Below are 11,507 nucleotides of genomic sequence, written 5' to 3'. Positions count from 1 at the left end.
AAAAAAAGGCACTATGGAGCAAACATAGTTATTAAAGACAATTACGAACAAAGTAATTGCTTAAAATATAATGAATCATAGTCATGCTAAATGTTTGTGAAAAAGATAAGGCAGTACGCTTTTAATCGTTTTTGTTGGTTTAATAATTTAAAAAAAAAAAGAGACCAGCCTGGTTTGTTTTGAGGAATGCAAGATCACAGACGTAAATATGTATGAAAATAATAATAATAATAATAATAATAATAATAATAATAATAATAATAATAAAAGCACCACACACTCTTCATGCAAACATTCATTTATTTTCGAGACAAGACCCAACACCATCCCTACTGAAAAATTCAGCTGGTCTGAGCAGCTACCGCTTACCAAAACACAGGCCCAGCTGCTAACTTCTACCAAATGCTAGATCTTAGATAAGATATCACTCATTGACTTTCAAGAACTGCTTTATCCGCTTTTAGGATCCGAAGGCCTATCCCGGGAATGCTAGGTGTGAAGGAGGAAAACAGCGTGGATGGGATGCCAGGCCATCACAGGACACCATGCACACACACATTCACACCCAGGGCAGTTTATCTCAGCCAGTTCTCTTCCTGACAGAGGAAACCCATGTGGACACCAGGAGAACATGCTCAAGCACAGGATCAAACCTGGGTTAGGGTTAGAGTTAGGGTTAGGGATAATAACGTACCAGCTGGTACAGTGTTGTTTTGTTTTGTTTTTCAGACCATTATTCAGCAGGGATGTTATACTCAATGCAATCTAAGGCATTATAACCCTGCTGATGAGTCAGAGACTGATAATTGTTGATTGGATACAATCTATAGACTTGAGAGACTGTACAGAAAATGAGGCTTAATGGAAACATTTTTAATTTTGTGTTTATTGGGGTGAATAGTAGCAGTGTATAATAAGTTTGCAACAAAGATGGTCATATTTATAAGGGACGCATAAAACACGTAAACAGTAAGGACTGAGAGAGGTGAAGATTCAGATTAGAATGTCATTTCATAAGTGCTTTTGGTGAGCTGTTTCGGTGATACTGCTCCACTGCATGCTTTAGTTCACTGGAGTTCTCAGTTTCGGTAAGAACAACAGCTCTGTGCATTCCTTGCCAATGACTGAGGCATACAGCCACCACACAAGAGTGGAAATATGCAACCAGACCGTCTTAAGGTGTGAAAGGTCATCTCAAACTTTCACACAAAGAAATTCAAATTGGCAACAAATATTACTTCTTAATGCTCCTAATATTCTGAGACCTAATTCAGCTTATTACACAAATAATGTTTATTTGAATATTAATTAATATTGATTAATTGTTATTATTTGAATATACTAATCATTATTATTAAATATTCTGATTAGTAGTATTCTTTATACAGGATATAGATCAGTCATTCCTCATTGCATGTGATGGAAAATGCTTTGTGAACAAGCTCTGGGGGCATAGCACATTCCTCCTCTATGAGTTCATGACATTTTTGTGTGTAAAGAAAGAGTTTTTTATGATATTATGATCATGTTTATGTTTTATTGAGCTGAATTAATTATGGATGTTATGATTTATTATTAAGTACTGTAGGTCATTGCAAGGAGCCTGGTTCTGAAACATTACAGTGTGCTCCTACACACCACATGCTAAACACAGCAGATTTGCCCAGTCACAGATTTCCTAGTTTTAGCAGGATAATATTCATTTTTAATCTGCATTGTTTAGAGAGTCAAATCCTGACAACATCACAGAAATATCTGCACAGCTGTCGAGTGGTAGTTGCAGGCAATATCACTTTAACCAGTGAATCACAATTACACACACACACACACACACACACAAAGAACATGATTGCTTGAGGCATTAATGAATGTGTTCTAAATTTGTCAGATGTAACACGGAGAGGGAAAATCTATTATTCTATCCCACTTAATCAGATAATACGAACCATTATTTCACAGTATTTCATAGCACATTTCTGTAATTCATATTACAGAATATAATGGTTATAAATACACTAGTGTCCTTCTGAAAATGAATGTGTAAGACATTAATCAAAGTCTGGAGGATGTGAGTTTTCCCCCACACATTCCAGAGCACTGATCACACAATGTTTCCCTGCATTAAAATGAATGAAAACCAGCTCAGTGGCAGACATTCTCATGTACTGATGCTCACAATGACCGCAACTGATTAGTCCTCAGCAGCCTTGAGGTTATTCTAGGTTTTCTATGAAAGAGAGAGAGAGCGAGAGTCAATTCAACTACACAAGGCATAGAGACCAAAGTTTTTCTAAGATTAAGGAGTCACTACTGGGCCCTTGTATTTAATTTTGCCTCTTATCTGCCAGATAAATCATTTAAAAAAGTTCAAACAAGGCCACTCATACAGCTTTCCCTTGCCACACGTGCAAATCTCATCTGAAATATACCACAAGGAGCTCACAGATCAATCCTAATTTAATCAGATGAGTATGGAAAAAAAAAAAACCTTTTATGATTGGCTGGCTTTATGGCTAAGCTGAACTCAATTTTGCTTACTTTGGCTATAACAAATGTACTTTGCATTGAGGAAATGATTCAAACACACCTTGTTTACATACAGATGATTAATAACATTATAACATTAATAGTCTGATTACTGAAGAGAGCAATACATCCTCATGTGTGTTTGTGCTGCCCTCTTGTGTCCATTTTTATTCCAACTCATAATATTCATGTGCTCCAGACCATTGATTCATTGGATTTCCTGTAATTTATCCTCCTCTGATTTATTTTGATTACTTTAGGGAAGTATGAAAAATTCATAGTATGATAATGGCTACAATATTATGGTACAATATCATGGCTTTTTGTGGCATCTGCTTACAACTACACATTTTCATGAAGCACATTTCTTAAAACTGATTTAAATGTATGATTTCCCCCATTTCTCTCCAGTTTGGTCACCTGCCAAATCCCACCCACCAGACAGCTCTCCCCTATCATACCACAGCTGACAGCTACCAAACTGGGAGGTTGAAGGCTAACACGTGCTTCCTCTGAGACTTGTGAAGACATTTTTTTCAAACTGCTGCTCATGCTGCATCACAGGGCAGTGTGCACAGAGTTCCCAAATGGGAATTGTGTGCATTTGTGAAGTGCCCAGTAGCCTGATAGCTCCAGATCGCAATGACTGACACATGCCAGGAGCTCTTCAGTAGCTTTCAAAGAAGACCAAAGAAGACAAGAAGATCCCCCAGAAAGAGGCCACGGATTTCAGGCATTTGAATAGACTTTAGAGCTCTATTTCCAGCTAAAAAGATACCTCAGGCACTGCTACAGAGCTCATTATGTTTCAATTGATCATTTCAAAGTCCCCAGTTCATAGACTTAGATTTTCAAATTTTTGGATAGCGGGATTGCAGGGAGTCCAGCATGGTCTCGGCTGGCGTCTTGCTTCTCCTTCATTATAAACAAATGCTTGTGGACCAGTACTCAGCAGTAGCTACCAGTACTAGTGTTAATTCGAAGCTGTTAGAATGTATAAAATAGGACAAAAAAATACGGAGAAAAGCGCTATCAACCCTCTTCCACATACATGAGCTCACAGATCTCCACAACTAGCTAGTGTCTCTGTGATTGACAGGGAGAGAGTATGGTCTCTCACCCAGAGAGCATGGCCAAGTTTTACTCCCTTGGATGGCTGTGACATCACTGGGATTCAAACGGGCAACAACAGGGCAAACAGTTTTTCAGTAAAATACATTTTTACATATTTTATAATATTTTTTAAAGAACGCAATCTATCCTTTGATTTGATTTTTACAAAATCTTTTAGTGTATGTGAAGACAAAAGGCACTGTGATTTACTTTATTTAATTCTTTATTTTCCAAAATGTAATAAATGCATATTTTAGATAAATATAATTTTTTTGAGCTTTCTTTTTACAATTTTGTAAATGCAAATTTGCACTAATATGAAGGAGACTAATTTCAGTTCCATCCATTCATTTTCTGTACTGCTTATCCTACACAGGGTTGCGGGGAGCCTGGAGTGTATCCCAGGGTATTCGGAGCACAAGAAGGGGGACACCCTGGACGGGGTGCCAATCCATCACAGGGCACAATATCACACACACTCACACACCCATTCACTCACTATGGACAGTTTAGAGATGCCACTCAACCTACAGTGCATGTCTTTGGACTGGGGGAGGAAACCAGAGTACCCAGAGGAAACCCCCGAAGCACGGGGAGAACATGCAAACTCCACGCACACAGGGCAGAGACGGGATTCCAATCCCCAACCCTGGCGGTGCGAGGCAAATGTGCTAACCACTAAGCCACTGTGCCCCCCACTACTTTCAGTAATTCAATTCAATTCAATTTTATTTATATAGCACTTTTAACAATGGATATTGTCGCAAAGCTGCTTTACAGAAATCTGGATATAGGTGTGATTGCTGTCCCTGCTTGTTATACTTGACCATCTTAAATCTTAAATGTTAATAATAACAGCAACACCAGCTTTATTATTATTATTATTATTATTATTATTATTATTATTATTATTAAATTAATTAATTTGTTTCCTTATTTTTAATTTTACTTTTTTTTTAAGCTGGTTGTTCTTGCTCAGCCCGTGCTCAGTGTTTAGATACTGCTCGTTCATCATGCATGACGTATGACTATTCTCACCACCCTTCCCCCACTGAAAGGGAGTGGGGACTGGGGAGAAATAGTGGTTTCTCTCACACACACACATCCCACACATAGACACACTTGCTATATGTCTGTCTCTCTTTAATACGTGGGTGTTAGATTTAAGTGACAAAATGTACGTAGTGCTTGTTTAAGCTCATTTCTACAGCACTTCATTGGAATTCACCACTGACAGCAGCAAATAAATGGTGAACTGCGTGTCTCGTGACAATGCCTGCAATTTGTCCACAACAAACACATAAACAACACATTGTTGGGTGGGAACAATCAGCCATTTTGTCTTGCCGTTTCAGCGCTTTGAAAAATGTGATGGCTTCTGGCTCAGACATCCCTGTTATGATTTCATGAAATAATGCGACGTAGCTCCTCCTCAGTGCCTGGCCATTTTTGAGCTCACACCCCTCCCTTTTCTCCTCTCCTGTCTTCTCCTCGCTCTTCTCCACTCCCCCTCTTTTTCCATCACCCCTCTCACACCACTCAGCCTGCAGGAGCTGCAGCAGCACAAGTCTTCTCAGCACAAGGGAGGGGAATAATGCACAGAATTAAGACTCCCTCACTGCCTCAGGGAGCTGAGAAATGCAAGACAATGTGTGACGGCTAATAAAGAATACAAAGAGGGGCAAGAAAGACCAAACAGTGAAGGGATAGCCTTAGGAAGCCCAGAGCACACCACAGGGGACGTTACGAAGGAAGGCGGGAGAAGATGGATGGAATATTTTTAATGGTGGATCAGAACCCTGTTTTCTCTGTGTTGTTGTTCTCACTCGTGTTCAGGGTGGTCCATCACCTCCTGAGGAAGCTGCCCCTGCCTAAAGTAGTAGAGCATGATGAGCTTCGCTCCTGGAAGTGGAGAAACCTCAGTGTGTCTCTGGTCCATTCACTGCTCACCGGCCCATGGGCCATCACCTGGTAAGTGACAACGATTCTGCTTGTGTAGAATTCATTTAGATGATGGCGTGGAAAAGCTAGTGGGTGTGTGAAAATTTGAGATTGATAAGGTGTAGTTCCAGGTGAAGATGTTTTAGTGCTGATTTGGTTTCTTCATAAACTATGAGAAAAGTATTAAATGGCTTACAATAGCAAGCGTTTTATTTCAATGTTTGACAAGTATATGCTATATTCGCACGTATGCCCTCTTAGAAAAAAATGTTTTCAAATAGGTTCTTTGGACAGTTAAGATGTTCAGACTCCTAAATTGTTCTACTTGGAACCTAGGGCTCTCTGGTAGAGAAGCACTCTGTTCTAGGGTCCTACATCAAATCTTTAAGGGTCCTAGATTTTACGTATAATGTATGTATGAAACTGTTTGAGAATGAAGACATAGAAGTCTAAAGCTGAAGAATATCTCAGGGAAAGTTGGAAACCTAACATAAAGGTCAGCTTATGATAATCAAAGGTTTATCATCCTGATTTCGTGAATTTTTCAGTTAATAAAATAAAAATTTCAGTGTTTTAAGAACCATTACCTGGTGGAAATATTTTGCAACATTCTGCAAATTACCATGTAACATACTTACCAATATTTGTTATTGTATGCATGTTTTCCCCTATGTTCATTCATTCATTCATTCATTCATTCATCTATAGTAACTACTTTATCTTAGTCAATGTGAGTACACACACTCATACATTCATTTAAACCTAGGGCTAATTTGAAGCCAATCTGCCTACCAGCATGTTTTTTTTTTTTTTTTTTTTTGGGAAGTGGGAGATTCTTTCGGAAATATGAGAATCTGGAGGAAACATGCAAAACTCCACACAAGCAGTAACCTGAGCTCAGGATCTAATTTTCCCAGTGTACCTAATGACCATGGGGCATGTTGTTACAGGAAAACAATCAGTGCTGAAGTTGATTATTTTTAGTTTTCCAATAACAGCATGTCCTGAAGTGTGTTATTACTCTTACATCATGGCAATTTGCCAGTGTTAACTTAAACTGCAAAGTGCAAAGCCCTCCATCCTGAAGACTTTCCTGTGTCAGAAAACTTAAAGGACTGTTACAAAGCGCTGACACTGGAGAATCCTTCCATAAATGTTAAACAAATGTCTCCTTAAAGAGAACTTCAACATATAAACCATTACACACATTTTTAAAATCTGTTTATTTGGAGTGTCTGTTATACAAGTCCCTGTGTGAGTTGTTACTATAGCAACAATCACTTATTAGAAGAAGTGCATTAATGTAAACCTGTGATTTGCCTTGTAGCTGCTCTTACAGAAAATTAATGTATATATTATGACCAAATTATATTCAAGAATTCAACAGCGCCGTGGTATAAATACATATTAAATTAATAGAAAGATTGTCAAATATTCGTTTTGTGTAGTTCAGTGACATGTAGTTGAAGTGAAGAAATCATTTGTGTCCACTTGAAAGGAATTTATCTGTGATTTTCACTCTGCAGTGTGAGCCTATGGCCAGAGACGCTGAGGAACATGCACTCTTTCTCCACACCAGTCTGCTACCTGCTTGTGAGTGTTTCAGCAGGTCAGTAAAGATCCCATATCCACTTCAGCTTGGTTTATAAGACACAATATTATGCCACTGGTTTGTGAACTGATTACTCTCCATTAACAATGCCTTTCCCCCCATTACTATTAATGTGAGAACCAGCCTGAGGAAATATTGAGCAATGAAATTTGGATTTTTGTGTAAATTTTAAAAAGAAAATACTAGTTTTATCTAAAGATTACAAAGTAGTGCTATATGGAATACATGACAAATTTAAATTAATTTCAGCAATAGTGTCTAGTTTTGATTAACCTCCCATGGGTTATTTTAATGCTGTGGAAATATATCTGCAATAGTATAAATATTTTAAAATAAATAATAAATAATATATAAATGAATAAATATCACACCATATGTAGTTTATCCAGAATAGTCATTGTTATTTCTACCCACATTGGAACACTGTGATGCAAAACATAAACCTAACCTAATCCTGGGCCTTTGCTGTCACAGGTTACTTTGTGCAAGATGCCGGTGACATCATATTTTCAGGCCATGCCCTAGGATCATGGGAGTTCCTGCTCCATCACTTCTTGGTGAGTTGCATTTGTGAAACACAGAGCAATGAAAAACTCAATATGAGCGACGATGCCAATGCTCCGTCTGTAACTCCTTCACTAAAGGTCACAAAAGATCACACTGTGGGTGCAGTGTATAATCTACACAAACATTTCTGTGTCTTTTCCTAGCATTAGGAAACAACAGAACCTTTATGTAAACAGCAATAAGTACAGCAGTAGTAAGTTTAGCATTATATTATGTTATGGTGTACCACTGTCTGAGGGGGAAGCACCAGTGACTATACACTTCTATAAACCTACAGTTACTTCTTCATGTGAGTAAAGTATGGTTATAATTGTGAGTAAATAAATACGTTACATTGAAGCAGTGTATGAAACAAATGTGCACAGAGTCAAACAGTAAGTAACATTCACAGTGAGAATGACGGCTTGGATAAGATACTAGAGTTGCCAGGACAAGACAGTAAGTCTGGTTTATTTATGTAATGTGTGTGATTAGTGACAAATGAGTGCAATCAGAAGTCCAGTGATGCAGAGTGGGTGAATGAGTTAGGTCACCAAGTGTCAGTCATGTTGTTGGGACAAAATTGACTATGTCATAACAAGACGTGACAAATATTTAAATTGTATTTTAACTTGCTTGCTAAGAATAATGCACTTATTTTAGTTTATATCTCATTTATATAGTTTATATTTAAAAAACAAACAAGTAAAAACAGAAAGAACAATGTAATCTTTCAACTCTGTACAGGTCCAGACATACATTCCTCACTCTCCTAACTATACACATTTTTCTATTAGCTTCACTGTAGATCCTGAATAGCTGAATAATATGCTTAAAAATTAATAACTGATTAATAACCCAAAGCTTTGAGCTAACGTTGTGGTGACTAGACTCAAGCACACTAATGGAAGTAGAGCTCTTTATTAATCAATGTAACTTGCACTTATAGTAGTCTTTATAAAGACTGCTGAGCTGGCAGAACTCAACAAGACAATCTAACACAGACACACACACACACACACACACACACACCAACAGGATGAACTAAGAAATTTATATCAGTATCTGGTAATCCAGAATATGTAGTAACACAATAACCTGAGGCCGTAAAGCTAACACAATATCGAAAGCATTACAAAAAAAAAAAAAAAAACCCTCCATAATGCTCAACAACAAATCAAAAGCCACACCCCCCATGATTACAATGGCATTATCCCTACATAGGACAAAAACATTCTTCATTGCATCCTTGCATTCCTTCCTGTATCTGTAACCCACAGGTGTTGTGGTGCTTCCTGTACAATCTGTACACCCAGCGCTATGTGGCTGGAGCAGTGGTTGCCCTCCTGGTGGAGGTCAACAGCATGACCCTGCATGCACGGCTGCTGCTGAAACTGGCAGGAGCCCAGGGGTCACGGCTCTACCATGCCAACAAGTTCCTCAACCTTTTCACGTATGTCACCTTCCGTCTAGGTGCCCAGTTTTACATAACCTATTATATCATCATCAACTTCTCCTTGCTGCAACATGGCAGCTACTTCCTGCTCACCGTGCTCCTCATGGATACCATGATCCTCATCTACTTCTACCGATTGCTCAGGGCTGACTTTTGCCCCAGAGGGAAGGGCCACGTCATACAGAATGGCGCTCACCGCAGCAGCTCCTCTCAGCTCTTTGATGACTGATCAGACCTTGGAGGATGAACAAAAATCCGACTGTCTACTTCATTACCCTCAGTTTAAGACTGTGTTTTCACCTGGTCATTTCAGTGTCTTGTATCTGGGCCGTATCCTGATAAGAATCGTATGAATTTATACCTGTAGTAAAGGCGTCTTGACATGCATTAGCCAGGCTGAAATCTGATTTCAGTATTACACATACTATGAATTAATCAGCTCATTACATTCTACTTCCTGTAGTATTCCTTGTTTTTAGTTCTTTTATGCAAAAGAGGGTTACTGCATCAAAAATCAAGATGTGTGCATTCAAACATTTGGCTTGGGGAGATGAATACATTTACACTTATATAACAGGTAGCTAAAACATGTTTCATACATCCTTTTGATGTGGTTTGAGTAATTAGATATAAATCAATTTTAAAAGTGTCCTGAGTGCAATTACACATGCATTTTTTTGTGGATAATCTCCATCCAGATATAATCCTCATATTCAAGACGCATGAAACAACCAAGTGTAATAAAAGTCTTAATTTAATGGTTTTGTGTAGCCCAGTTCACTGGGACATGTGTTTACCCTGAAAATCTATGACTGCCTCTCTCTGCCTTCTCTCAAGAGCTCCTCAAGAATCTCACTGCCTCCTGTGTTTGTGCAATTGTGATTAATGTCTAATGGGGTGTGGGTAAGCTATATGGCCTTCACTGTCAGGCCTTGTGGACCAACTTCATGGTTGTAAACAAAACAAGCAATAATGTAGCATTGAATGGCAGACACTTTTAAAGAATCTTGTTATACCGTAGATAATGTTCACCTTTTTGAGATGGAAGTTTGTAATTCATATTTACAGTCATAATAGACATAACAGTACATGTCTGCTAATCTCCAGGCTGGAAATCTAAACTGTCTATGTGTCATTTGATTACTTTGGCTGTGCTTTAAAAATACACTTCACATAGAAAAAGTGACATTTTTATATGAAGCAGCCCCCATGTCCTAGCTTTTTGACAACTGATTGATTAAACTCCTCAAACACAATCAAATAACAAAGCGAATTAATTCAAACTGGTAAATAGTGGTGAATGAAAATTTCTTTTATGAGAGAAGCTGTGGCTTTGTTGATATAATTGAAGAGCTAGATACAGTTAGACAGCTAATAGCTAGACTGGACAACTAAAGTAGCTAGATATCCATGGGCCATTTGTGAGTGCTACCATTTTAAATAACACGCTGACGGTCCTCAAACAACAAAGCCTGTCCAAACAATGTTTTCTTATATTCAAGTATTAAAAGCACATAGGCTGTGTAGTCAGTAGAGCTGCAAAGTATTACAAACTGAAGGAATGATGCAGTGGTGTGCTGTGTTGCAGTGTTCTGGTTTTTTTGCATGTACAAAAGCACAAAAAGATGATTTTGAAAGATTACCATGTACATATACCTTACTCATTCCTTACCTTATTTATTGCAGCTTGTGGAAGTATTTCTTCCAGGCTATGGGGGTCTGTGAATTCATTAAGTCACCATTTGAAGATCTGCACTGAGAAGTTATTCTTTTTTTTTCTTCTTTACTGCAGATCGGAACTGTGACTTAAACATAAAGGGTTAGAGTCAAATGAGCCTTATGATGAGTGAAGACTTTGAACAGGCCTTTAGACTTCAGAGTGTGAACCTGACATTATTTATTGTGTTTGCATAAAATTATTGTGAATAAACTTGTGCTCAAATAATTTCAGACACATTTCTTTGCATACAAGTGGGGAAAACTGCATGTCACTCACAGATGACTAACTGTAACTGACACAGAACATGATACAGTATAACATACAGTATAAGAGCAATAAAAAAGATTCATTTCATGTTCATGTTCATACTGAAACCCAGATAGTTTTACAGTATGGCTATTATAAAATATATCTGCAAACAATAATTAACTCATGAAGTGTTATATATGGATGTTTTTCTATGAGTATTGCTATACATCGAGTGAAATGGAATGTATTTGTATAGCTGAATAGTTTTATTCCATTCTGTATACAAAAAATGGATGACTGAAATACTTAGTATCAAAAAAATCAGTGCTCACAGAAATCATTTT

At 37.9% G+C, this 11,507-nt stretch overlaps 1 protein-coding gene across 1 annotated transcript; it reads left to right on the top strand.

Annotated features, from left to right (window-relative positions):
* Nucleotides 1-4,629: 4,629 nt before the first annotated feature.
* LOC113532612 (TLC domain-containing protein 1) lies at nucleotides 4,630-11,139 on the top strand. Its single transcript, XM_026924051.3, has 4 exons — nucleotides 4,630-5,610; nucleotides 7,107-7,189; nucleotides 7,667-7,749; nucleotides 9,019-11,139. The coding sequence occupies exons 1-4, from the start codon at nucleotides 5,405-5,407 to the stop codon at nucleotides 9,421-9,423; spliced, it is 777 nt and encodes a 258-aa protein (XP_026779852.3). The 5' UTR covers nucleotides 4,630-5,404; the 3' UTR covers nucleotides 9,424-11,139.
* The last annotated feature ends 368 nt before the right edge of the window (nucleotides 11,140-11,507 follow it).

This window comes from Pangasianodon hypophthalmus, chromosome 14 (genome assembly GCF_027358585.1).
Source record: "Pangasianodon hypophthalmus isolate fPanHyp1 chromosome 14, fPanHyp1.pri, whole genome shotgun sequence".
NCBI lineage: Eukaryota > Metazoa > Chordata > Actinopteri > Siluriformes > Pangasiidae > Pangasianodon > Pangasianodon hypophthalmus.
Note: the sequence above shows the minus strand (reverse complement) of the source record. Positions and strands in the feature narration are given on the sequence as shown.

Excerpts from the sequence above, each read along its gene's own strand:
- LOC113532612 (XM_026924051.3), top strand. The coding sequence starts at position 5,405 with ATGGATGGAATATTTTTAATGGTGGATCAGAACCCTGTTTTCTCTGTG. Across the intron at positions 7,190-7,666 it reads GCTTGTGAGTGTTTCAGCAG|GTTACTTTGTGCAAGATGCC; the intron begins GTCAGTAAAGAT and ends TTGCTGTCACAG. Across the intron at positions 7,750-9,018 it reads TCCTGCTCCATCACTTCTTG|GTGTTGTGGTGCTTCCTGTA; the intron begins GTGAGTTGCATT and ends TGTAACCCACAG.